The sequence below is a fragment of the Sus scrofa genome, chromosome 13, assembly GCF_000003025.6.
Source record: "Sus scrofa isolate TJ Tabasco breed Duroc chromosome 13, Sscrofa11.1, whole genome shotgun sequence".
Lineage (NCBI taxonomy): Eukaryota > Metazoa > Chordata > Mammalia > Artiodactyla > Suidae > Sus > Sus scrofa.
This window is the reverse complement of record NC_010455.5, coordinates 135,342,304-135,369,699: the sequence shown is the minus strand read 5'-3', so window position 1 is coordinate 135,369,699 and position 27,396 is coordinate 135,342,304. Positions and strand designations below refer to the sequence as shown.

General features: G+C 45.0%; 1 protein-coding gene across 1 annotated transcript in view; it reads right to left on the bottom strand.

Annotated features, from left to right (window-relative positions):
• The window catches only part of HEG1 (heart development protein with EGF like domains 1), a 90,108-nt gene continuing 73,738 nt past the window's right edge, over window positions 11,027–27,396 (bottom strand). The window contains exons 15-17 of the mRNA XM_021070219.1: window positions 21,829–21,916; window positions 18,234–18,408; window positions 11,027–15,930 (exon numbers count right to left, since the gene is read on the bottom strand). Of these exons, the coding sequence (XP_020925878.1) occupies window positions 15,781–15,930; window positions 18,234–18,408; window positions 21,829–21,916 (413 nt within the window). The 3' untranslated portion in view covers window positions 11,027–15,780. The remainder of the gene's footprint in view (window positions 15,931–18,233; window positions 18,409–21,828; window positions 21,917–27,396) is intronic.

Sequence of the window (27,396 nt, the reverse complement as noted above, 5' to 3'; positions counted from 1 at the left end):
CTCATGGTTCCTAGTCGGATTTGTTAACCACTGAGCTATTCGTTAACCATCTCTCTGCTCTCTTCTGCTTAGCTCTACTCAAATCTGTCCCTATAGCTTTCTTCTCCTATAACCACTCTTTTAAAAAATCCTGAATACCCTACTTAGTAGGCTAAGTCTCATTTTTGACGTATTTTTCTTATCATGTCCAGGTTAACACCAACTGTTGAAAATTCTGCCTTCATCACTACGTCATTGATTTCCAGGAAGTTGAATCAGAGACCTTCACCATTCAAGGGCTTCCTTCAGATCCAGAGCTTCAACGGAGGTGAGTCTTGAGGGCACAAACTGAAGGCACACCAAGGGTCAGACAGGTCAAGGCTTAATTCTGTGTGGCTGGTAAACTACTTATCCTCCTGGAGGTTCAGTTTACTTATCTGTGATATGGAGACAATGACCTCTTTCCAGAGATGATAAATTGAAACTTTTTTTTTTTAACTGAGGCCATACTTTTAGAATGACATTTTTTCATTATAAAGCTTTATCTTTAATAATACACTACAAAGAAATTTTAAAAATAAAATAAGAAGGGAAAGAAACCCACAGTCCTTCTACCCTCATAGTATTGATATTTTGGCATATTTATTGTCAAGCTTTTATCCTATCCACTTTTCCTTATTTTTTAAATTGTAAACATATTTTTAAAAAATTCCGAGACTACCAAAATATAAAAAGTGAAAACTCCCTCATTTCTTCATTCCTTAATCCTGATATAAAGGGTATCAGTTTTATTTTAAAAACTGTATGAAAGGAGTTCTCATTGTGGCTCATCAGAAATGAATCTGATTAGCATCCCTGAGAACCCAGATTTGAACCCTGGCCTCCTCAGTGGGCTAAGGATTCATTGTTCCTGTGAACTGTGGAGTAGGTCGCAGATGCGGATTGGATCCCATTTGCTGTGGCTGTGAGCTGTGGTATAGGCCAGCAGCTACAGCTCCAATTCAACCCCTAGCCTGTGGAACCTCCACAGGCCATGGGTGCAGCCCTATAAAACAAAACAAAAAAACTAACTATACGAAAAAAATCTTCCCCTTTTACTTCATAATATTTATAACAAATGTTTAAAATAGCTATATAATATTCTATTAAGTGGAGTAAATATTTACCAATTTAGTTAGACAATTCTGGACATTTAGGTTGTTTCTAATTGTTCATTCTTACAAATATATATGGATATCTTTTTGCTCATAGTGATTTCCATATATTGAATTCTTTCCTAAGAGAAGATCACTCCAATGTGCAATGACCGAGTCAATGGAAATTAAAATTTTTATGGCTCTTAATAAGTCTTGATGGAGTTCAGTGGGTTTGATTAATTTACTCACTTGCCCATAATCTTATAAGACCATACTCTCATTAGCATTGGGGTTCAATAATTTAATAAGTAAAAGGAATTCAGTTCCATACACAATAATCACTAGAGAGGCAGCTTGGTGTGTGGAAAGACCCTGGTCTTTGCAGCTCAACAGTCATCATGGGTTCAGTGTCAGCTTTGCCAGTTAATATTGGCCAACAAGCTACCATGCCCCTTCTGAACCTCAAGTTTCCTCATTTATAACATGAATTTTATGGTAACTAACATGACTATGGTTGTGAGGTTGAAATAAAAATGCATATAAGATGCTTGGCCCACAGGCAATAGTAGCCTCCCTTCCTCTCCAGCTTCAAGTGAGCATTAATATTTTTCAGACCATGTGTCTTCTTGCACTTTCTCCTTGTCGATGATCTGTGCACACCCTTTGCCCATGTAGCTTTGGGTTCTTAAGTGGTTTTCTTTTTTTTGATTAATTTGTATGTTTTGGAACTTTGAGATATAGTAACCTTCCTTCTGTCATATTTGCTGTAAATCCTTATTGTTTGCTTTTAAGTATTTTTCTTTATATAAAGTTTCTATTTTTTTAAATATAAAAACTCTATCCCTTTTTCAGTTAAGAATTGAGAGATCTGGAGTTCCCATCGTGGCTCAGTGGCTAACAAATCCGACTAGGAACCATGAGGTTGTGGGTTCGATCCCTGGCCTTGCTCAGTGGGTTAAGGATCCGGTGTTGCCATGAGCTGTGGTGTACATTGCAGATGTGGCTTGGATCCTGAGTTGCTGTGGCTCTGGCATAGGCTGGTGGCTACAGCTCCGATTCGATCCCTACCCTGGGAATCTCCACATGCTGAGAGAGCAGCCCTAGAAAAGGCAAAAAGACCAAAAAAAAAAAAAAGAATTGAGAGGTCTCTGAGAATACTGTTTACACTGGATAAGGGGTCCCTTCTCTGAGACTTAAAAATTTTATAGTGTTCCCTTGGTATTTAAAAATTTTATAGTGTTCCCTGCAGATACCAAAATCTCAGCATGTGCAAGTTCCTTATATAAAATAACTTAGTATTTGCATATAACCTACGCATATCCTCCCATACACTTTCAGGCTGCTTTGTGCCTATATGACTCAGATTAGCGCAGTTAACAGTTTTTGAGTGTTCAAGCATCTCTTCATTTGTGAAGACTTTGCAGATTCCAAAGCATTATTTGGAATGATTAAAAAGCAAACAAACAAACAAAACCCCTAGGGATTTCCCATCGTGGTGAAGTAGAAACAAATCCCTCTAGGAACCATCAGATCCATCAGCTCTGATCTGATGTTGCTGTGGCTGTGGTGCAGGCTGGCAGCTGTAGCTCCACTTCGACCCGTAGGCCTGGGAACCTCCATGTACTGTGGGTGAGGCCCTAAAAAGCAAAAGCAAACAAACAAAAAACTCTAAATGCGCAATGACAGGGAATTAAGATAACTGTGGCATATTCATTTCAAGGACGTTACATACATACTAACGATGATAAAGACGGAGTATAGAAAATGGAAAAGCATATATAAAATGTTAGGGACAAAACCAAGACAAAGTTGTATAAAAGTATGATTGCAACTGTATAAATACATACTAAAATATTGTAGACACCAATGAAAAATATAATACCTAATGCAATGTAAACGCTGTCAAAATAGCTGTAAATATAACATAAATGCTATGAAATAATTGTCAGTGAATAGCAAATTCAGAAATTTCTGAAATTAAAAATTGCATTTTTTTTCTATCCATAGTTGGTTGAATTCCTGCATATGGAACCCATGGATATGAAAGGCTTACTGTACATAAACATATTTCAGTGAGTTAGCAGTACCTTTGAATGAGTAAGGAATCAATTTACCATTTTTTTTTTTAATGTCTTTTTAGGGCCACACCCACGGCATATGGAGGTTTGCAAGCTAAGGGTCAAATCGGAGCTGTAGCTGCGGCCTACGCCACAGCCACAGCAACTCGGGATCCGAGCCGCATCTGCAACCTACACCACAGCTCATGGCAATGCCGGATCCTTAACGCACTGAGCAAGGCCAGGGATCGAACCTGCATCCTCATGGATGCTAGTCAGATTGGTTTGTGCTGAGCTGGGGACGGGAACTCCTATCCTAATTTTCAAGTGCGCTGGGGATATTTTTGGTCCTTGGCTCAAGCTTTGTAAGGGACACTGAGGAGGTGTGGTCAATAGCGTCTGCCCTGTTTGAGGCTCCTCAGCATCTTGAACCACCCTCCTTGTGCGTGGGGATCTCCCCCATCACGACTCCCGCCCCTCCAAGGAAGAAGCCAAGACCTTGCTCTCACAGTCTCCCTTGTCTGTGGGGTGCAGGCCATGACTTGGCACATAAATTGGAGGCACTCAGTTGTTTTTAGAGGAGGAAATAAAAAGCAGCAGCACCAGATGGAGCCTCTTTCTGGCTTTCAGAGGCAGAAACCTGAGGCGCCGGCCTCGTGCCTGGGATCAGTGGGGGAAGGTGCGGGGTTGGAGCAGGGCTGGGGTGGCAGAGGGGCTGTCTTTGCTGGGGTGCTCCCTCCCACAGGGCTGATGTGGCCATGGGTCTCCTCTGGGGACCTTCCAAGTCCCTCCTGGAGATTCTGTGAGACACCTGATATTCTTTCGTAAAGCAAGCAGAGCAGATGTTCGTCTCTGCAACTAAGAACCCCAACTAAGCCAGGAGATCACTACAATCAGGATTTAAGGCTTTTCTCTCCCCAAGAAAGCAGCAGTAATGGTGCCTGGCCCCTATAAATGCCAGGAACCGTCAGGAACTGTGTTAGGCCATATATACAGCTATATAGCTCTATCTGCACATACACATATGTGTGTATACACACACACACACATATATATTCTTTTGATGATGCTGAAAGTTGCATATTATTGTCCTCCTTTTATTTAATTATTTGACTGCAGTGTGCAGTGGCTTGATGTGGGATCTCACTTCCCAGACCAGGGATTGCCCCGGGCCACGGTGGTGAAAGTGTCAAGTCCTAACCACTAGACCATCAGAGAACTCCCTCACTTTATTTTTTAAATTAATAATTTATTGTTATTAAAATGATGCATGTTTGTTAGGATAAATTCAAGCAACATGGAAAAGCATAAAGAAGAAAGGAAAAGTATCCACAATCCAGGAACCAGTGTTAACATTTAGAGGACACCATGTGGGACAGCTCTCTCCACGCTGCAGACCGATGATGGGCAAGAGAGAATAGGTGGAGACAGATGGGTGAGTAGGTATAATTTCATAAGCATGAGATCATAATATAGATATTATTTTTTTCAATTGTAACAAGACATCCACTTTTTAATTTGAATTAACAGAAGAAAAACCAGCTGAGTGAAAATGAGATGATTGGCAAACTTCCAAAAAATGTGTCTTTACTCTAAGAGATATTAGTTCCAAGGATTCTCCTCCAGGATCAAGAAAAAAAATATTGTGGGAGTTCCCGTCGTGGTGTAGCAGAAACAAATCCCACTAGGAACCATGAGGTTGTGGGTTCAATCCCTGGCCTCGCTCAGTGGGTTAAGGATCCGGCGCTGCCATGAGCTGTGGTGTAGGTTGCAGACGTGGCTTGGATTCTGCATTGCTGTGGCTGTGGTGTAGGGCGGTGGCTGTAGCTCCAATTAGACCCCTAGCCTGGGAACCTCCATATGCTGCAGGTGTGGGCCCCCCAAAAATTTTTTTTGAAAACCCGTAATAAAATATGCGATTTAAAAAATATATATATATATATTTTGGTCTTTTTGCTATTTCTTTGGGCCGCTCCCGCGGCATATGGAGGTTCCCAGGCTAGGGGTCCAATCAGAGCTGTAGCCACCGGCCTACACCAGAGCCACAGCAACGCGGGATCCGAGCCGCATCTGCAACCTACACCATAGCTCACGGCAATGGCGGATTGTTAACCCACTGAGCAAGGGCAGGGACCGAACCCGAAACCTCACGGTTCCTAGTCGGATTCGTTAACCACTGTGCCACGACGGGAACTCCCAATTTAAAATATTCTTATGGTGTTCCCTGGTGGCACAGCAGGTTAAGGATCTGGTATTGTCACTGCTGTGGCTTGGGTTGCTATTGTGGTATGGGTTCAATCCCTGGCCCAGGAACTTTCACATGCTGCAAGGGCAGCCAAAAATCCTTATTATCTAATTTTAAACAGTATGGACTGGTTTGAAAAATAAGGAAAAGAGCATCTCATTCTCCCATACCTCCTGTTTTTGTTACTTATATTCTTACTTTGTCAGTGTTTTCTAACATATTATATTCTATTTCCAAATCTTAATTATTTTTAAAATTCCATGTCTTAACTCTCTAACAAACCAGATCCAATACGTATCCCTCATCAAGTCTCTGTTCCCAACATTCAGTGTTCTGATTGCTCTCTTGGTTGGTAGGACTTCACACAGGGTAGTTTTTCTTGGGCCCTGGGTTCCCTGAGATCTTTTCTTTTGGACAATCTCTGCCTATTGCTTTCATGATTAAGAGAATAACTTTATAGATGTAGTTTCATGCCTTCAAGCGCTGCATGTTGCTGTGAAGAAATGTGAGACCAGCCAGATTCAGTTCTCTCGAAGAGGTTCTCCTTTGTATATCTGACATAGACTTTGTCTGAAAAATGGAAAAAACTTCACAGCTACCAAGATCTAGGAATGGCATAGCTTTGTCAAGGCCCTATCCTAGTGAGTAGTTCATGGGGCCCAGGACTTGTATCCAGATCTGTCTCTAAAACCTGCACTCCGCTATCCTACTGCATGGTGAAGCTTGTGTCTTGCAGTGTATAACCAGTGATGCTGGGAAACTTTGGGAAAACGAACAGCCTTCAGCCTCCCTGGGCCTCCATGTCCTCTTTTATAAAAGCCAGGGCTGGACATGTCAGCGGTTCCCAGATTGACAGGTTTTTAAAAACCAGTGATGTATCCCACATGAGTGATGTGGAGGGGACTGACAGGGTGACATGCTCACAAGGGGTGGGCACTAAAAGAAGGAAGAGAACTGCCATCGGCTGTCACCCTTGTTTGGTAAAATAAGAGATATTTTTAGAAGTGAAACAAGTAGAAAGGATGTGATCTCAGGAGATTTAAGTCGACTAAATTTAGCTTTTTGAAAAATTCACTGCTTTTTTGGTGCATTTGGCCTCAGCCCAGGGATGACTTCTTCCAAGACCAGGAGCATTCCATGGGCAGGATTTATAAACCACTGCTTAGATGACCTCACTGAGAAGCTTTCCAGGCCTCACATCCTCTGATACTGTGAGTAACGATGACAGCATCCTTCTTGTCCCCGGTTAGGACGACTATGTCCCAGTCCCTTGGCCTTGAGAAAGGTATTAGCCTCAAGGTGAGACGGGAACCAACCGATGAGGAAGCGAGGGACCCTGATCAAGGTGAGGGTGATGGGTGTGGACAGACAGGAGATGGACCTTGTTCCCCGATTAATCCAGTTATCATGGAGCTAAATATAGATCAACTTCTGCATGGATTGTAAAATTATAGCTTGTTTCCCCAAACAACTTTTGCCTTATTGATGGTACTGATGTCCCTGTGATAACGCCTTACGATAAAAATTTGACAACTACTGTGATGTAAGCCAGAAGCAAGGACAGAGGAGTTAATATTCTAGTTTTATATGAACAACAAGACAACTGCTTCAAGCCTGCCTTCCATGGAGCTTAACATACAGATACTCAATGCCTGCGTCATCCCAGGCCCAGAGCTAACTGATGTGTCAATGAGAAGCACCGCAGAGACATCCTATCATTTAACCTCTCCACATACCTTTGGATTACGAATTAATCACTTATGGTGCTTTGCAGAGGAGGAACCATGATCAAATAGGTTCAGAAATTTATCAAGTTCCCACAGCTAATGAGCAGTAGAGATGACTTTCGAATCTAGGTCGTTCTGGTTCAAAAGCTCATCCACGTCACAAAGCCTCACACAACAGACTTGGAAAATAGGAGCCACTCAGTAAGTGTATTTGCTTTGCATTCTTATTAAACAAACCTAAAACAACTTAGTTGAAGTATTTTATTTTTGTCTTTTGTCTTTTTAGGGCTACACCCACCGCATGTGGAGGTTCCCGGGCTAGGGGTCCAGTCGGAGCTATAGCCGCCGGCCTGCACCACAGCCACACCAGACCTGAGCCGTGTCTGTGACCTACACCCCAGCTCATGGCAACGCAGGATCCTTAACCCACGGATCGAGGCCAGGGATCGAACCTGCAACCTCATGGCTCCTAGGTGGATTCGTTTCCGCTGCGTCATGACGGGATCTCCAGTTGAAGAATTTTAACGATACAAATGTTCCATGGTGTTGAACTGGGAATCGAACCATTCACACGAAGCATAGTAACTAGTGGTACTTTTTTTGTTCTGTTTTGTTTATGTCCAAACCCAGTCGGCAAGGGGCTATGCTGTCCTTAGTCACTCAGGCTCCATCTCAACACAGGCTTCCATGATTGCTGAGGCAAGAGAAGTGGACATCCCACACCGCTCTTAAAGTGTCTTCTCAGAAGTGACACACTTCACTTCCGTTCACATTTCTTTGGCCAAAGCAAGTTACATGGCTGTATGTCAAAGGGGGTGGGAGAATGTGTGCTTCCATGTGTCTGGAAGGAAGAAAGCTGAAAATACTTAGTGAATAGCAGAAAGCTCCTTCCCAACCTTCAGAGAAACCACTCACCTATCTTCCCTACCTATGACCTTGTCTTTTTCCAGAATGAAGTATAAATGGAATCATACAGGGGGTAGCCTTTTATGGCTGGCACTTTTCACTTAGCACAATGCTTTTGAGACCTATCCCTATTGCTACCTGTTGAGGTAGTTTGTTTTTTTATATTTGCTGAATGGTATTTCGTGGTCTAGTTGTCCCATAATTCATCAGGTGAAGAGCTTTCTAGTGTATCCTTAGTGGGGTTCTTTGATTGTTTGGGTTTTTGGGGGGGGGTTGGGCCACACCCTCAGCATATGGAGGTTCCCAGGCCAGGGATCAAAGAAGAGATGTAGCTGCTGGCCTACACCATACAGCCATAGCCACATGGGATCCGAGCCACATCTGCAACCTACACCACAGCTCACGGCAACACCAGATCCTTAACCCACTGAGAGAGGCCAGGGATCGAACCTGCATCCTCATGGATGCTACTTGGATTCATTTCTGCTGAGCCATGACGGGAACTCCATGTATCCTTAGTGTTCAGTCCACAGAGGCTTGCCTGAGATTTGCTATAAGAGACCTTGCTGAGGGTCCCTGTACAGTTACATGGCATCGCTACATATCCATCCACCATCAGCTAGTCATCAATCTGCAGCTACTAGAGAGGGTAGAGCTCTAGGAAACTTAACTTCAATCTATTTCTTCCCTTGGATGGTTCAGCCACCCACTGACTCACCCCATCTTTGTTGTAGTGAATGCCTATAGGTGCCAGGCACTGAGCATATCATGTTGAACGGGACAGTCTTGGTTCCTACCTGGAGAGGGCTTGCAATTTCTAACCCATTAATCTCTTCGGGACATGAGGAGCAGGTTGGAGGAGGAGGAGGGAAGAGGAAATGGCAAGAACACTTTTTGCGGGAGTTCCCATCATGGCGAAGTGGCTACGAATCTGACTAGAAACCATGAGGTTGCAGGTTCAAACCCTGGCCTTGCTGGGTGGGTTAGGGATCCAGTGTTGCCGTGAACTGTGGGTAGGTTGCAGATGCGACTCGGATCCTGAGTTGCTGTGGCTCTGGCATAGGCCAGTGGCTACAGCCCTGATTAGACTCTTAGCCTGGGAACCTCCATATGCCACGGGAGCAGCCCTAGAAAAGACAAAAAAAAAACCAAAAAACCACTTTTTGCAGCCCATCCGAGGTCTTCAGGACCAGTTACTTAGTGAGTCAGCATTGAAATGACACATAATCCTATAAGTGTTTGCCTTTCTTTCGGTGCCAGGAGGGATTTGTTGAAGAGAACTGCTCAGTGTTGTTTCTTTGGGTGTTGTCATATGAATTCTTCCTTTTCATCCTCATCACAATTCCGAGAGGCAGTACTTACTCTCCCCACCTCCCTGATCAGGACACAGAGACTCAGAGAGCTGAGCGGACTCTTGGGCCTGATATCACAATCTGGGAAAAACAGCCAGGAAACTGTTAGGGACTATCCAGTCCCAGCTGTTAGAGCCCAGGCCTTCTGATGGTGCCCTAAGTTTTTATGAGGTCAATAAACATCAACCTATGTTTCTCTTTCCTCACATCTCTCTGAAGTTCATGTTGGCTGTGTCAGACTGCATGTTGACACAGTACAGTTCTGGGCATTTAGAAAGTTGTCCTTGCCATTCAGTATCCCAGACAGAAGGACTGCCATATATATCACCTCTATATTGTGCCCTTTCCCTTTCTTGACTTCTCAAACAATTGGAAAATGAGCGTGCACTGCTGGAGTTCTTTCAGTCCAAGGCTCTACACATACTTTTTAGATCTTTACTTACTGGCCAATCAAATCTCAAGGTGGAGGCTCCACGTTGCTAGGTCAGGGGTGCAGGGAAGACAAGCACTTGGATCAGCTTGTGGGTGGACGGCAGAGGGGTCTAAACAGTTCCCGGGACAGAGGCGTATGGAAATGCTGTGATTACAATGTCCTACTGTCCCTGATTACAGGCTCAGGGTCAGTACTGGGTTCCGCAAAGGTCTCAGTTGGGGATTACATGGTGGGCCAGGAGAACAGAGGGGAAGGAGGCTGGGTCAGGAGAGCAGAGTGCTGCTGGCCATTTCCATTCACAGATTTTTTTTTTTTTTGGTCTTTTTTTAGGGCCATATTCTTGGCATATGGAGGTTCCCAGGCCAGGGGTCTCACATCTGCTGCAGCTGCCAGCCCATACCACAGCCACTTGGGATCCAAGCCACATCTGCAACCGACACCACAACCCACAGCTATGCCAGATCCTTAACCCACTGAGCAAGCCCAGGGATCAAACCCGAGTCCTCATGGTTCCTAGTTGGGTTTGCTAACTGCTGAACTTCAGATGTTTGATGGGCTGTACCCCCCACCTAATCCGCCGAAAGGTCACCTTCATGTCCCAAGCTACATTACTAGCCGTTCCTGGTGCCAAGGCTGCTGTCATAAAGCATCTGAGAGGCTCATCCACCCCTGCCGGGAAAGGCACCCAAGGAAGCAATTAATGGATGAACAAATACCAGCCAGGCAGTCACATTCATCAGCCACCAGCAGAGGTTGGCTGACAGCCCAGCACCTTAAAAGTTCCAGGTTCTCTCCACCATGGAGCACTGACAAGCTTCCTCTCCCTTCTCCTCCAAGACCTGAGGAGTGGGCCCGGAGTGGTGGTGGGAAGCACTCTGGAGGAAATTTTCAGCATGTGAACATTTGGTTGCGGGCCCTCTCCAATCCACAGAAAGAAACGTAAACAAAAGCAGGCATTATGCCCGAGTTGGGTTTTTCATTATTTAGATCAATCTATCCACCCATCCCTCTGTCATCAAAAGTATATTTCCTCACTGTGCTAGGCACTGGGGATGCAGGAGGGACTCAGTTCCCATATGCACCACGTAAGAGTTCATTCACTGTGCAGCCTCGTTGTTCAAGGGCTGCCCTCGTGCAAAGGAACGTGCCGCGCTCTGCTGTGGCTGGTTTGTTACCATGAGAAAAACACAGTGAAAATTGTATTCATTTTATTGCATCATTTTACTGACTAGAACGCCAGACTTAGAGTGGATATAAGTATAAAAATAATTGAATTCTTACAAATAATACTTTGCTGCTACAGTACTGAATAATTAGTGGAGGTTGCAATTATAATACAACTTTAAATAACATTCTCGTAATGGATTTACACAATCAATCAACCAGGGGCTAAGGTTTAAAGGTTTGTAAGGAGAAAGCTGGGACAAAATGAAAACTCAAAAAGTTCATCTTCCGGCTACATGCTTCGTTTAACCATAAATCCAGCAACACAAATATTAATAAAACTCACAGCAACCCACGATGACGCTTTTTTTTGTTTTTGTTTTTGTTTTTTTCCCCAAGAAACAGGCAAGGTAACACAGAGACTGGGTTAGTTTCCCAGGTAGGCTGGTCCCATCCCATCCTTGTCCAATCCATCCTTCCTGCCCAAGAACTCTGCACCTGAACCACATTATCATGTATCCAATGGAAAAAAAAAGATAAAACCAGAATCTAATATGCAAATCCTTTAAAATGTCCCCTTTAAAATGCCAAGAGGACAGAGCCAGTCTAAGATATGTCTCTTTTTAGACCTCAATTGTCTCCTTTGTTTTCAGAGTTCTCTGTGTGCAGTTTATCCCAAACGGGATGGATTATAACACTCTTGAAAAGATGCTTTAGCACAACAAGATATCAGACATTTAACACTGTAATCTTCCTAGTAGTTTAGCCAGGTTCCTCCTCTCAGAATTTGAGAGAAGAAAAAGAAAAAATACATCCTTAAAAGCCAACTCTACAAAACCCATCTGTTTCCAGAAATGCACACCAGAACCACAGAATGATGCTTAGTCATAAAAAAGCATGTGAAAGGTCCCTTCTTATCCCCTCAGAAGTTTCCATATAGAAAAAAACATCTCTGATATTAAGGGTGGTTTTCAGTAAGAAACAAAATACTGAGATACTGAACTTGATGTTTCTCCTCTCTCCAAAGCTGTGCTCTAGTTTTCAAATCAGGGTATCTTAGAACCATGGGCCAAAACTGTAGGTTGCGGTATGTTAGGCTAAACGAAGCCAAGAACAACTAGACTCAAGATTCTAGCTTCTTCAGGCAGTGTTCACAGAGTTACAGGCCCCCAGGACTCCACTAGTGAGCAAGATGGCTTAATGGAGGCCCCCCAAAGCCACATGTGAGGAGTGACATCTGCAGCATCTGCTCTGGGAACTTTCACATCTGACTGAATATCATCTTTCAAAGACATTTTCTTGGGCAGCCATCCGGCCTTGCCTTGCAAAGACACTGCCCTCCCATTTGGGCCAATATTAAGAATGACCTCTTCCAGACCTCGAGTTACTTCTTAACTTTGGAACTCCAATGCTATCAGCCAGCTTGAGAACACTCTCCACTGAGCAATTTCAGCTCTCAAAGACTTAGCTGCTTCTGAAAGTTACCTTTTGTCAAAGGAAGAAAGATTTGTCAGCATTTTAGACATTCAACAGAATGTGTTCCAGATTCTGAGAATGTTCACAAAAATGTTTCCCACACAGCCGCACCACGGGCACAAGGCCAGGCAGCCCCCAGATGGATGGCTAAGTCTGTCATCACCTTATACCTTCTCCATCCAAAGCCACATACCAATCAATACACTTCTTGCTAAGCACGAGCCAGCCACTATTTTCTCCATGACGACCACAAGTGTCCAAGAAGGACATGTAACAACAGACCTGAAAGGACTTTTTCCGCATTTTGTTTGAACATTTCATGGCATTAGTTGAGTTACTGTTTAATAATGTTAAAGTTCTTCTTTTAAAAAAAGTTTTCTGTTAAGCTGACTCTCTCATGCTCTCTTTGACACTGGGTATCTGCCAGGGAGGTGAGACAGGAGGAGAAGTGGGAAGGGCGAGCCAGGCAGAAGGGTTTGAGTCCTGGCTCTCCAAGGCCAGATGCTCATGTCCCCACTCTGTCCTGTAGATGTCTAAGTGTCCACGGGCAGCCTCTTCCCAGTGCCCCCAGCTATGGTCCCCCCATGCAGGACTGCAGCATCTCTGTGGGCAGAAACCACCCACTCCAGGTGCGGGGACTCCCGCTGAGCACCTGGAAAGAGCTGAGAGCTTCTGCCCACTGGGGTGCATCCAGCCTGTCCCCTCAGTCCAGGGGCTGCTGTCCTACCAGCTGTTTCTTGGCTCAGGAAGGACCCTTCTGGAGGTATTTTACCTCAGGCAGGAGTGAAGCCGGCCTTTCCCTTCCTTACCCAGGCAGGCAGCCCGCTCAGAGCAACAGTCATGCTGCTTGCCTGCCCTCTTAGACCCTTACGCTCTCAAGATGCACTTGCCCCACCCCCAAAAGCCTCTGAGAAACTGCAGATACGATGTGATCTCAACCTTGTCAGGGGGGCCTCCCTTTTCACAGTAAAAGAAAACATAAAACAAAAAACAACGACACTCTTTATCCACTTCACATGCACAAAACCCGGGAAAGCGTTCTTGGCACTCACAGCACACTCTTTTCTGGACGTTGGGATTCTGCTCCAGGATGCTTCAGGGACTGAAGCCTTCATTTTGCGGCGCACACAGCTTCTGGCCCTGGTCCTGGAGATGATCTGCCTGCTGTGATGTCCGCTGAAGGTGGCAGGCGGGTATGCCTGGGCACAGCTCCCACGGGGGCTCTGGGTGCTGCGGACTGAGCAGGGCTCTGGCTCAAGAGCCAGGAGGCGGCCGCTTAATGAGGGACCCAGCCTGCTGGCTCAGGTGAGCTGAATTCAGGAGCTTGGAGCCCTCCAGTGTAGAGGTGAGGCCACAAGGCACAGATGGCTGTTTGGTTGCACTGGGAGAGGCAAGACCCAAGATTGCTAAAAGGTAATGCTCTGAAATTTTACGTTGGCCTCTACTGACAAAACCCGGAATTCTTTTTGTCTCTCTCTCATGAGATGAGTGCAGGTGAACTCCTAAGTGGCATCGCGCCTGACGAGTGTTCTTGCTGCAGTAGGGAGATGGGGACTCGTGCAGACCACCACGGGACTCAGGAGTTTGCACTTAAAACTGTGAGGATGAGAGTTACCTAAGAATAAGGATTAGGTACATTCCTAAGAGATCAGAGAACCTTGAAGCAACAACCATGCCCAGGATAGGCTCTTCCCAGAGGCTGCAGCATTTCCAGAAATGTGGGTGCCACTGAGCTCCAAGTTTTTACCTGTGTTCTCCTCACTTCATCCCAAACCAAGATGCTCAAAAGCAGATGAGGAAGATCACAGTTCCACACGTAGCAGTTAAAAGGCACAGCCCTGGATACATCCCCCTGCAGGACCCACGCCACAGCCGTGATAAATAAGACGCGCGGAATTTCCTTCCCCAGGGCAAACGCTCAACTCCCTAACTGGCCAGAAGTCTTTGGTCCTCCAATGCTGACTTGAATTATGCCCATGTTTCTGGAGGGAACTCCATAGTAGTACAAAGAGTTACAAATTACGGTTTGAGAGAAAATAAGTTATTTCTTCAATGAATAAATAGCTTTGAGTGGTTGGCTGAACCATGCAACCCACACTGAGTTTGCAGACGAGATCAGGGCTAGCAAAGGTGCCAGCACTGGTGGGGAAGCAGCCTCACGTGTGGCTCCAGCCCAGCTCCCTATTCTTCTCTGGGAAGCACCCCCGGCTTCCCAAAGCACTGGTGTTTCAGAAAATGGAACACAGCTCTTCGGCCTATTCCTCTAACCACATTCAGCTGAAGCCACCACATCAAACTGCTTTTCCATCAGTGGGGAATCACCAGCTCAGACCCAACTTGCTTTCAGCTCTCCACTTCTACTCCATGCATAGCAGCCTCAGCCTCAGAGGCAGAGGGCAGAGCCCATGAGCCAGGCCCTCAGGGATGGCTGGTTCCACCATGGCCTTCACCTAGTGCCCGTTGCAGCCTGTTGGCCCTCACTATGGGGCAGCTGAATGCCTCTTATTAGAACCAAAGGGAAGTTGTTTTGCCCTGATTCAGATGTATATGGAAAGATGAGATGTAACTGTAAAGGGGGAAAAAAAAAGTCACTTTAGATAAATGTGTCACCTTAACTAAAGAAAACAAACCGGAGCTGTGTGCTGGGCCTCACCCATTTCAGTTCATGTGGGGTTTTGCTTGGACAATGTAGCACGACAGGACTTAGGAGCATGTTAAAACACTGTGCCTTAACCTGCAGCATCACCAAACCCTAGTGGTATGTTGATCAGCATCTGTGTTCAGCATGTAGCTACTGGGCAGGAAAACAACTAAAGAGCCAGCATTTTGCTGTAAATGAATCACCAAATTGAGGCCTATGGAAGCATCTAAGGAAAAGACGCCTTCCTTCGGGAACAGTCTTGAAAAAAAAAAACAAACCCAAAAGGAGACCTCCCTCCCTACTTTTGCATTTACTAAAGTGCAAACTAAGGAAAACCTGGGTCCTTGCAATGGCGCCTAATGATCAGCTCTAATTAACAGTCATCCTTGAGCCATGGCCATGTTGCAGTCGCTGGGGGACCCTACTGTACTGGCCCGTGTTCAATTCACAGTAACAAAGAAGGGGCCAGATGAGCCTCCTGCACTTCCATGACCCTGGGCTCTCCCTGTCCCCTTCCACTGTGGTCACGCCCCTTAGGCCCGCCCCCTTCCCGCTGGCCACTCAGGTGCGCCCCGCTAGTCCCGGGAGTGGCTGGAGGCGGTGCTCCCCTGGTGCAGGACTTGAGGCACTAGCGCGGAGCAACGGGCCCCTCTCGCTTCTGCACTTAGAAGTAGTCCCTTCTCCTGCTCTCATCGCTGATGAAAGATGGGTTATACTGTCCGGGAAAAATGCAAGAATGCCGTGATCCTGGCAATCCAGTGTAGGCCGGGTAGAGTCCATTTCGTTCAAGTTCGGGATTCCTGACACTTGTGGGCTGGTGGCCAAAGAGAAAAGGAGAAAAGTCGATGTATCAGTCTTGAGTTTAAATGTAATAATTAAAAAAGACAACAACAATGAATGCTACATTTTTATGAATTTAAGATGGAGGCATATACTTAGCAGAGCAAGGTCTGGTTTTGCTAGAAGTCGGAACCCTCCCAAGCTCATCTCTGTATGGAATCTGAGATACCTTTGCTCATATTTTATTTTTTATTTATTTATTTTGCTTTTTAGGGCCACACCTGCAGCATATGGAAGTTCCCAGGCTAGGGGTCAAATGGGAGCTGCAGCGGCTGGCCTACACCACAGCCTCAGCAACACAGAATCCTGGGCTGCATCTGCAACATACACCACAGCTCACAGCAACACTGGAGCTTTAACCCATTGAGCGAGGCCAGGAATCGACCCTACACCCTCATGAATACCAATCAGGTTTTACCTGAAGGGAACTCCTGTTCTTATTTGAAAAGGGAATTTCTTAGAAACATTTACATAATCAAGAGCACTGAGTGACCAACATAGAAAAAAGACCTAGGTTAATTATTATCTTGATTATTATCAAGATTAATTATTTTGACTTAAAAAATGTCTTTTTTCTGTGGAGTATGATGGCTTTAAACCCTCTCTGGCATTCAGCAGACTGCTACAATCCTTGCTGTGAATAGGGGACTGACCTTCATGAGGTCATCCAGCCACCTGTCACAGCTGGAGTTAGGACCCAAGGCAGGAGGCCAGCTGACCCTCAGGCGTCTGACAGATGCCAGCTTAGTGGGTCATGCCTACCTAGCCAACAAAAAAGGAGCCCCCTGGGAAGGGTCTGGTTTCTTTGAGGAGGCCCTCAAAGGACCACTGTGGGGAGATGCTGGTTTGGTAGAAATAAAACACTGGATTCTGCTTATTACAGTGTGGATCCCAGGAGAGCCCAGCATACACCTGAGAGCCCTGTGAGAGACAACCCTCTTCCTCAGGGGACAGCTCTGCACTCTAAGCCTAGGCTCTGCTTCTACCGGCTGTTAGGCCTACTGTCTGAAATGAAGCGTTCATTTAAGTGCAAGACTTTGAGGCAGCTCTTCAGCTGATGGCCTGGGAACACGCCGTGAGCAGTGAAGTGGGTCCCATGAGCAGCAAGGCCTATCAGCTGCTGTGACCTGGTGCTGCCCGGGGGCCGAGGAGCTCCTAACAAAGGCTGTGAGTGTGTAGGCACCCCTGGGAGAGACACCTGCTTAGTTACGGCTAGGTGATCCAAGGAAAAGGGCTTTCCTGATAAACAGAGGAAAAAGCACAGCCCTTGTGCAGAAACCTCAATGGGAACATTCAAACTAGGTCTACCTCTGTGTCTGTGTTTATCTTTCCCCTTATTTCTTCTTGTTCTTCCTCCAGATCAGATTCAAAATTTTCAGGGTCCATCGAAACTAAGTCAGCTTCCTCAGCATGAATGCCCCTCCCATCCAAAGTCTGAACATACAGGTTCATCCTCGTCACAACCAGAGGGATTGTGGCTTCTGTTAACAGGATTGCCTAAAGCTATTAAGTCCCTCAGGGGCAAGGTTTCCCGTTTATTGCTACACCTCAAACAGTTCCACATGGCAGGAACAGTCACCTGATGGCTGTTTATTTTTCAGCTCAGGGATCACTGCATGTTTGCTTTGTGGCTGATGCAGTGTAACATGAAAAAAAAAAATGGCTAAGGCATGGGACTATGACAGGGTTATTCAGTGTGGGATGGAAGAAGCAAGGGTTCAAGGTGGTTTCCCAAATAATGCCGTCCAGGGCCGGACACAGCAAATGATTTAGATACCTCCTGAGGACTGAAGACCTACTGAATCTTCTGAACCTCTGACAGGTGCTGTTCGAGGAAGCCAGTGAACTGTTCTCTTTATACCTCTCCCCAGTCCCTCAGTTTCAACCACCCGACCACGTGATACAAAGCACAGCAGACAAGAGATAAAAATGAAAGGGCCAAAGGCTAAATATCATTAAATTCCTTATCTATCTTTTAGCTTCCAACCCTGGAACTTCAAAACCAAGTTCAGTGACATGAGGGCTATTGCCACAACGTCACACAGTACATAGTGTGTTCTGTGGAAATGGTCTTCATATCTCAATGTCAAAACTAATAAATACCAGGCAAATAGAAAGTAAACTGAATATTAAACTATGTGGCTAAGAGGCGTCCGCCACCCTTCTCTTTAACCCTCAGCTAGCTGGAATACTTTTACTACAACAAAACAGAATCCCTTTAACTCTCAGAGGAAACTGGAGCTGGAGGTGCCCTTGGGCAGAGGAGGGAACACACACCGAGTAATACACGTCAGTCATCTGGAGGAGGTTTTTGGTACTTCCATTCTCATGCATTTCAATAGCTTCTCGGCCCCATTCTTGTGACCGAGGGTTCTTGGGGTACTCAGCATATGGCGACATCTGGAAATCCCCACTTTTGAAGATGAGTTTGCTTATGTCATTTTTATTCTTTCTGGAAGGTTAAAAAAAAGAGATTTGAAAAGTTAAATAAGTTCTGTGAAGAAATGATTTCTGTGAAGGCACCACCTAGGAAAATTTTACAAGGAAAAAAAAATGTAGTTGCCACTACATTTCTTCTGTAGCTGCCCACTGAGGAATATTATAATTGTTTAGTATTTGCCTAAGAACAAATAAAAATGGAATTAGGTGCAAAAAAAAAAAAAGGCTACAAAAAAATCTTCCAACCCAAAGGGCCAAGTTATCAGGGGCAGAGAGGACAAAGATAGCTACAATGAAGTGGGTAAACAGGTTTAGATTCTTCTGCAGGACAGAGGTCACTGCACCATGACTACTGGGGGGTGGGGTGGCGGGCGGGGGTAGGACGGTGCTGGGGTGGGGATGGACAGAGACAAGGGTTATATATTCAAAGGATGCTGGATGCTGGAGCTGGGAGTGCCTTTAGGGTTCTTCAGTCCAGTGGTTCCCAACCTACTTGAGGAGTTCCAGGGATGGAGCAACTCTGACTTTTTGGAGGATGGGACTTGTCCTGGGGTCACAGTTTGCCACCAGTAACGTGAGTACTAGAATCAGGCCTCCCAACTCGCCAGCCAGTGCTCTTTTACTGCATGAAGCTACTTCATCAACCGTGAAGACAGGATGTGTTGTTTGCAGAAACACCCTCTCGTGTATATCCCCACACAGATTCTCACTTCAGCAGGGCAGGGAAACCCTAGGACAAGTTCACTACTGGTGAGAGTTGCCGAACTGGAACTGCTGGAGGTCATTATTTACCTTCCATGATGGGCCTTAGATGAGACATTTAAATGACAGATGCCCTGGGTGAGATAATCTGGAATTTTCCCCTCCACACCTCACTTTCCTGTCAATAAATTTCCCAGGGAAGGCACCAAATCACTCAGGATCATAAAACCAAATGCCCAACACGGGGCCTAGCCATTTTTCTTTCTTTCTTCTTTCTTTTCTATTACTGTTTTCTCTCCTTTAAAAAATGTTTTGATTTAAAAAATTTTTCATTTATTTATTTTTGTCTTTTTAGGGCCGTACCTGCAGCATGAGGAGGTTCCCAGGCTAGGGGTCCAATCTGAGCTGTAGCTGCCGGCCTACACCATAGCCACAGCAATGCCAGATCCAAGCTGTGTCTGCAACCTACACCACAGCTCAAGGCAACGCCAGATCCTTAACCCACAGAGCAAGGCCAGGGATTGAACCTGCGTCCTCATGGATGCTAGTCAGATGTCAGATTCATTTCCACTGAGCCATGATGGGAACTCCTCTTTATATTTGTTTTTAATTTGCATCGTTCCTTCTCGCAAGTTCAGAACGGACCTGCCATTGTGTTGCTCCCTGGGGGATGGGCATCTGGTCTCAAACAATGACGTAATGATTCCCCACAACATTTTCCTCCCAAGGGCCAAAAGTCACAGGCTCTCCTTTCCCAAATGACCACACTACCTGGTACAGAATACCAGATATGAGGCTTACATCCCCTGGAGTATTCAAGGTCTATCTCTCTAGCTCCTAATCTCACACCCCAAACTGTATTTCTATGCATTCGGTTTATCTTTGATACTTTGATTACAACTTTGTAAATGACAGGTACAGGCTGAACCGTGAGGCTGCCCATGAACCTGCCCCTTGCTCTCTGCAGCTTTCCTGGGGACAGAGGATACTGCAAATGTCCTTCACGTCCATGGTTAAAAAGACACCTTGCTATTTTGGTAGTTCCCTCCATCTGTTATGTCAGGATAATTCCTGCCATTTATTATCATCTAATCAAAGGTTTGAGTTTTCCTTTATCTGAATAGGCATAGAGAAGGGAACAATTTTCTTTTTCCTTGCTTTTCCAGTAGAAATCCAGTCCCACTGCTGTCCAAGATGTCTAGAGCCAAGTTCACTACCATCTGCTCATCCACATGCCTGTCACCTCTCCACTGCTAAATACTTCAGGCAACTTCTTCCATCTTCATTTGTTTCTTAATTTTCTCATTTAAAGTGCACAAGGCAGGGAGTTCCCATTGTGGCTCAGTGGTAGCAAAGCTGACCAGTATCCATGAGGATGCAGGTTCAAACCCTGGCCTCACTCAGTGGGTTGATGATACGGTGTTGCCATGAGCTGTGGTGTAGGTTGCAGATGTGGCTTGGATCCTGCAGTGCTGTGTTTGTGGCTGCGGCCAGCCGCTGATTTCACCCCTAGCCTGGGAACTTCCATATGCCATGGGTGTGGCCCTTAAAAGACCAAAAAAAAAAGGGGGGGGGGCACAAGGCAATGGTTTTTAGTACAGAGTTGCACAACCATCATCATAATCAGTTTTAGAACAAACAATTGCATCATTCCAGAAAGAAATCTCACATTGCTTAGCCATTACTCTCCAGTTCATCCCCCGCCCACCCTGCCCTAGGCAACCGCTAATCTACTTTCTATTTCATTTGTCTAGTTTGGTCATTTCAAATAAACGGAACCATACACGTGGTCTTTTGTGACTGGCTTAATTCACATAGCATACTATTTTTAAGGTTCATGCAGGTTTTATAGTGTGTTTCATTATTTTATTCCTTTTTAGGGTGAATAACATTCCATCACATGGATATATCACATTTTCTCTAGCTATCCATCAGTTGACAGATAATGGGTTCTTTTTCGCCTTTTGGCTATCACAAACAATGCTGCTATGAACACTTCTGTACAAGTTTCTCTGTGGACATAGCTTGCCATTCCTGGTGGAAGTGCTGGGTCAAATGGTAATTCTGCTTAACTTTCTGAGCAACTGCCAGACCTTTTTCAAAGTGGCTACAGCAGTTCACGTTTCCACCAGCCGTGACGAGTGTTCTCATTTTCCCACATTCTCCCCAATACTTGCTGTTTTCTGGGTTTTGTTTATTTTTAATAAACATTCTAGTGGGTGTGAAATGGTTTCCAATGTGGATTGTGATTGCCTTTCCCTGATGACTAATGATGTTGAAGCTCTTTTCATATGTTTACTGGCTATTTGCCTATCTTCTTTGGAGAAATGTCTATTCAAGTTTTTTACCTACTTTTAAATGGAGTTACTTTTTTATTACTGTGAATAAGAATTCTTTATATGTTCTAGAGTCCAGTCTAGAGTCATAAGCCTAGATTCATAAATTCGTACTTTCTCCCCTTCTGTGGGTTGTCTTTTCTCACTTTCTTGAGAGTGTGCTTTGAAGCAGACAAGTTTTCAATTTTGATAAAATGCAATCTGTCTCTTTTTTCTTCTGTGGCTTGTGTTTGGGGTATTCTTTTTTAGTAGAAATCCCATTTCCTGTCCTTTTCTTTCCCTGATGGCACTACCTATCATGGTTTTTCATGGTTCAGTCATACCTTACGGTTTAATCCTGTAAACCACCCCAGACATTCTTGAAAAGGGAAAAAATGGGGATGCCTGGTACTCACCGGCAGCAGGTAACAATCAGCGCGATGCCCAGAATGAGCAGAAGCCCACCTCCCGCTGCGGCGATCACCACGGTGATGAGCTGATAAGCTAAACAGGTTTAGAAAGGAAAACAGTGGATGGCTAAGAGGTCATGAATGAATAAAGGAATTAAAACAAACAGTCAAATGGTCCCTTTCCTACCCCGTGGCTACCCTGGTGCCTCAGCTGGTGACCCCCTTTTTATTTGCTGGGCCCCCAGGAAGGGCTGCTTGGAGTCAGCTCTGCCTTTTCTCAGTTGAAGGGGAGCAGAATGAGCCACCTCAAAATGTGCCCCTTAGATAGATATATTATTTTGAGCTGATATTTTGAGAAACTGCAGACACTGGAGAAGCTCTGAAAACTGAGTATTCCTTACCCTTTTGTACGGGAAATTTACGTATTAGAAAGAAGCCCGTACCAGGAAGAGAGCTGATACCAGAGATAACGTGTTTACCTAAGAGACACACCTGCCTGGCACGCAACGTTTGTCTCCCCACCATTTCCTCTTCTTACTTCCCTGTGACCCATCTTTTCCCGTTTGAAGCCCTAGACCTCTAGCCCTTTTCTCGGCTCAGAGGGGTGGGTGGGTGGATAAGTTTCAGTCATCTGGCTGCCTTGAGTCTCACATTTTTGTGGTTTCCCATGTGTACGCATGCAATTAAAATGTTTTTTTTTCCTCCTGTTATTCTGGGTTTTACAGCGGAGTGGGGTGGGGGTGAGGTCCTCAGCCAAGAATCTAGAAGGTAGAGGAAAAATGATCCTCACCCCCCCAACACTACTTTGAGATGAGTTTTCCTTTCTCAGCCACGCCTAGAATGAGAGCTCCCAAATGCCACCTGCAGATCCACCTGAGGACCCTGTCACCAAGCCACACTCAGAAGAGAAAAATAAAAGAGATGCAGGCATTTTCAAAAACTAACAGGGGGCTTTTCCCCCCCTGTTTTAATACTAAGATTTGGTTCTTCCTACTTTTTGTTCTTCACTTAATATAGGGGCATTTTACTATTTGTAAATTATGCCTCCAGTAAAACTGTGTTTTAGAAAGTAATTGGGGGAAAAAGAGAATATTTTCTTGACTACTTTCCACCTTTTGGTGTTAACTTTTTTTTTTTTAATTTTTCTGTTTTTTGTTTGTTTGTTTGTTTTCCTTTGGCAGCCCCTGAGGCATATGGAAATTCCTGGGCCAGTGATTGAATCTGAGCCAGAGTTGCAACCTACTCTGCAGCAACGCAGGATCCTGAACCCACTGCATTGGGCTGGGGATCAAACTGGTGCCTCCGGAGACAAGTGGATCATTAACCCACTTAACCACAGTGGGAATTCCTAATTTTTTTAATTGATGGTGACAGCAGATATAACATTTTCAAAAATTTGGTTTCAGGTTCTTACTTGATAAAATAAAAAGGAGGCAACCCTAAACTAAATTCCCTAATTTTATAAGAACTATTACCCAGAGTCTGGGAATCACTGCATAACCCACTCTGGCACTGGGTAGTCTCAACACAGACACACTGAATTTAATTACCAGAAATTAGCAGTCATATGAGCAAGCACATATCATATATAATAAACAATGTGAAAATTTAAATGAATTGGTTTTATACCTATGCATTTCTGGAAAAATCATATTTTAAAAAAACTCTGTTAAATATTATGGTCAATTTCTTGCTGTGAAAATATAATTAAAATCATGCTCTCAGGTTGTAAGGTCCAGGATGAAAAAGAGGGGGGTGGCAATAACCAGGCTTTCTATGGTAAGTTAGGATGGAACTGTGCTCTCAAGGTATTCAGGTTAAATCAAGGATAGTGCACAGAGGTTGTGAGCAAAGAGCAAATCCAGGTCATGCAACCATTTGCATGTCCCTTCTTGAAATAAACAGCACAGAAATCTGATTACTATGAAAAACCATCAGCATTAAGATGTACAGGAAACAAAGCCAAACCAGGGAATGAGTTAATTCTCTCCCTCACCTCCTGACACACGTATTCAAGCTTCCCTTTTTAAAAAAGTGAGGACAAAAGACCAACCTCTTGAATTTGTCGACTTCCCTTTATCTCCACCAACGCCACCCGCAGCCACCATCTACTCCTGACTGGACAAGCGTAATCACTTCTCCACTGGTTTTCCTGCACCCAGTCTTGCCCACTCACGTCAAAAACCAAAGCCGATCATGCCATTTTCCACTTCAAAACAAAAACAACAACAACAACAAAACACCCCACAACCTACAGTGACTCCCTTTGTTCCTAACTGGAGATCCAAGGCTGGTTCCTGCTCATCTCTCCACACCAAGTTCATGTTTTCTCATTTCCAGCATACAGGCAAGTGCTCATTTTATTCTGTTTTCACCACCCTGAGACATAAGGAGTGTCCAAGCCAGGGATCAGATCTGAGTGACCTATACCACAAATGCCGGCTCCTTAACGTGCTGGGATGGGGATTGAACATGTGTCCCAGAGACACCGTAGATCATGTGCGCAGGCACTTATTTATTTATTTATTTATTTGGTCTTTTTTGCCATTTCTTGGGCTGCTCCTGCAGCATATGGAGGTTCCCAGGCTAGGGATCGAATCGGAGCTGTAGCCACCGGCCTACACCAGAGCCACAGCAACGCGGGATCCGAGCCACGTCTGCAACCTATACCACAGCTCACGGCAATGCCGGATCCTTAACCCACTGAGCCAGGCCAGGGATCGAACCCGCAACCTCATGGTTCCTCGTCGGATTCGTTTACCACTGAGCCACGACGGGAACTCCAAGGCGCTTATTTTAAAAGCAATCCTGGGAGTTCCCGTCGTGGCGCAGTGGTTAACGAATCCGACGAGGAACCATGAGGTTGCGGGTTCGATCCCTGCCCTTGCTCAGTGGGTTAAAGATTCGGCGTTGCCGTGAACTGTGGTGTAGGTTGCAGACGCGGCTCGGATCCCTCGTTGCTGTGGCTCTGGCGTAGGCCAGTGGCTACAGCTCCGATTAGACCCCTAGCCTGGGAACCTCCATATGCCGCGGGAGCGGCCCAAAGAAATAGCAAAAAAGACAAAAAAATAAAATAAAATAAAATAAAATAAAATAAAATAAAATAAAATAAAATAAAAGCAATCCTGGCAAGGGGCTGCAGCTGTGGCAGCTTCCACTCTAAAAAAAGCACCTTTGTCTAAAAAGAAGCAAAGGCAGGATGTCGGCCAGTGCTTCCTAAACTATCCATGGTCAAGGACTGGTTTTTCTTTGCCTGTGCTTTTGGACAGTCTTTTTAAAAATTTCATCACTGCACCTGCAGCATACGGAAATTCCTGGGCTAGGGAATGACTCTGAGCCCCAGCTGCGGCAATGCCGTATCCTTTAACCCACTGTGCTGGGCTGGGGATCAACCCTCCACCTCCACAGCAACCCAAGCCACTGCAGTCAGATTCTTAACCCACTGTGCCACAGTGGGAACTCCTGGATATTCTTTCTAAATAAACAAAGTCTCATTTGCTGCTCTTGTCTTTCCCCCGCAGGCACCAACACTCATGAATTCCCTTCTCTCCTTTTTTTGAGGAGTTTTCTGTGGACCAATATTTTCTAAATACAATAAAGCTATTTATTTTACAGGACTCTATCCTTGGGTGTCAGGCCCTGTCAATGTAAACTATTCTAAGTGCTCATTCTCCATTTCTGTGTCATCAGTACCATCTTGTCTCAGTTCACAGAGCCCGCATTTTGAGGTGGTTTGATGTGATTTTAGGTTCCCCTGTTTGGGACAAAAATGAAGTTGTTTTCTAAAAATGAAGTTATTGCTTTGATGTAAAAGTTAAATTGTGTGTCAGGCTGTCATCACATCTGTAGCTGCCAACAGCACTCAACAGCGTGGCTGGGGGCTTATCAATAAGAACCTAAGAAGAAGCAACCTGGGTGAGGGGACATTCAGATTCTAAACACTCAGGGTTTGGGAGGACTCTTGGAGAGTGCTGGGTTTGGGCAAGGCTACTGTTTGCTGAGCTAAACAGCTCTCTGAAAACCTTGGGATACCACGTCCTCCCATGGTAAAGGTGACACTTTTGCTGGCAGTGGAGGAAGCCAAGCCATGCTATCCCTGAAGATCAGCTTGCCCATCCACGGGCGTCTTGGTCCCCGAGCAATGTGCTCTGAAACAAGGACTTTGCCATTTGAGCTGGAGCTGGAGACAAGCTAAACTCTCTCTTCTGAGAACCAACTTGTGGAAAGGTACACCTTAATTAAACCTGAACTTTATTGCTTTCATCTCCCCTTGTCTGGAACAACAGTGTGAGTGATCTGTCATTGGTTTGGACTCTTATCCCTTTATTGACTTATTAAGAGACATTATCCTGTATGCAATTGCCTTGTGACATTATAATACCCATGGTCCACCTGTGTTAAATGAAATATTGGCAGAGACACCTCCATCTCTGAGCACAGTGTGCCCTTCTTGAAACAAAAACACTGATACAGACTAGTGCTGCTCAAACCTTTCCTATGTGTCTGAATCACCCAGAGGGCTTGTTTTTTGTTTGTTTGTTTGTTTTGTCTTTTTGCCTTTTCTAGAGCTGCTCCTGTGGCATATGGAGGTTCCCAGGCTAGGGGTCTAATAGGAGCTGTAGCCTCTGGCCTACACCACAGCCACAGCAACTCGGGATCCAAGCCGAGTCTGCAACCTACACCACAGCTCATGGCAACGCCGGATCCTTAACCCACTGAGCAAGGAGAGGGATCGAACCTGCAACCTCATGGTTCCTAGCCAGATTCGTTAACCACTGAGCCACGATGGGAACTCCAACCCAGAGGGCTTGTTAAAACTCAGACGCCTGGTTCTCACTCCAAGAGATTTGATTCAGCAGGTCTGGGCCGGGCCCTAGAGGTTGTATCTGCCATAAGCTTCTGGGGGATGGAGAGGCTGCCAGCCTGCAGACCAGACCTTGGGTGGCATTGGCCTACATTACACAGGAGAGAAAAGAACACGGGACTGAACGCTGGGAGACCTCTGTGCTCATGAGCACAAAGGGCTTAGGAGGGAATTCACCAAACTGTTCAGGATGTTAGGGCCCTGGGCAAGGACGACTGGTACTTTTCTCTTTGTGCTTTTCTCTTTTTCCCCATATTTTATTCATGGGTTTTTATACACACACACACAACCTCTTCTAAATCTAGAAACTGTATGTGTATATATGTACATATATAATTTGTTTTATACACATATATATTTTAAAGAGCTGTTTGATGATCTCTGGCAACCGTGTCAATGGAAACTTGTAATAATCTTATGGATACTATAACCCACAGATCTTTTTTCTCCTACTTGCAATCAGATCAGGTCATGAACTGCAACTGATCTCATGCACCTAAGGACCAACTTTAGATTTACTATGAAGCCACATAATGATATACATACAGTGCCTGGGATTTTTCCTTTCAGTCTGACATTTTATTATTATTATTATTTTACTATTATTTTTTTTTCTTAGTGGCCACATCTGTGGCATATGGAAGTTTCCAGGTTAGGGGTTGAATAACAGCTGCAGCTGCCAGCCTATGTCACAGGCACGGAAATGCCAG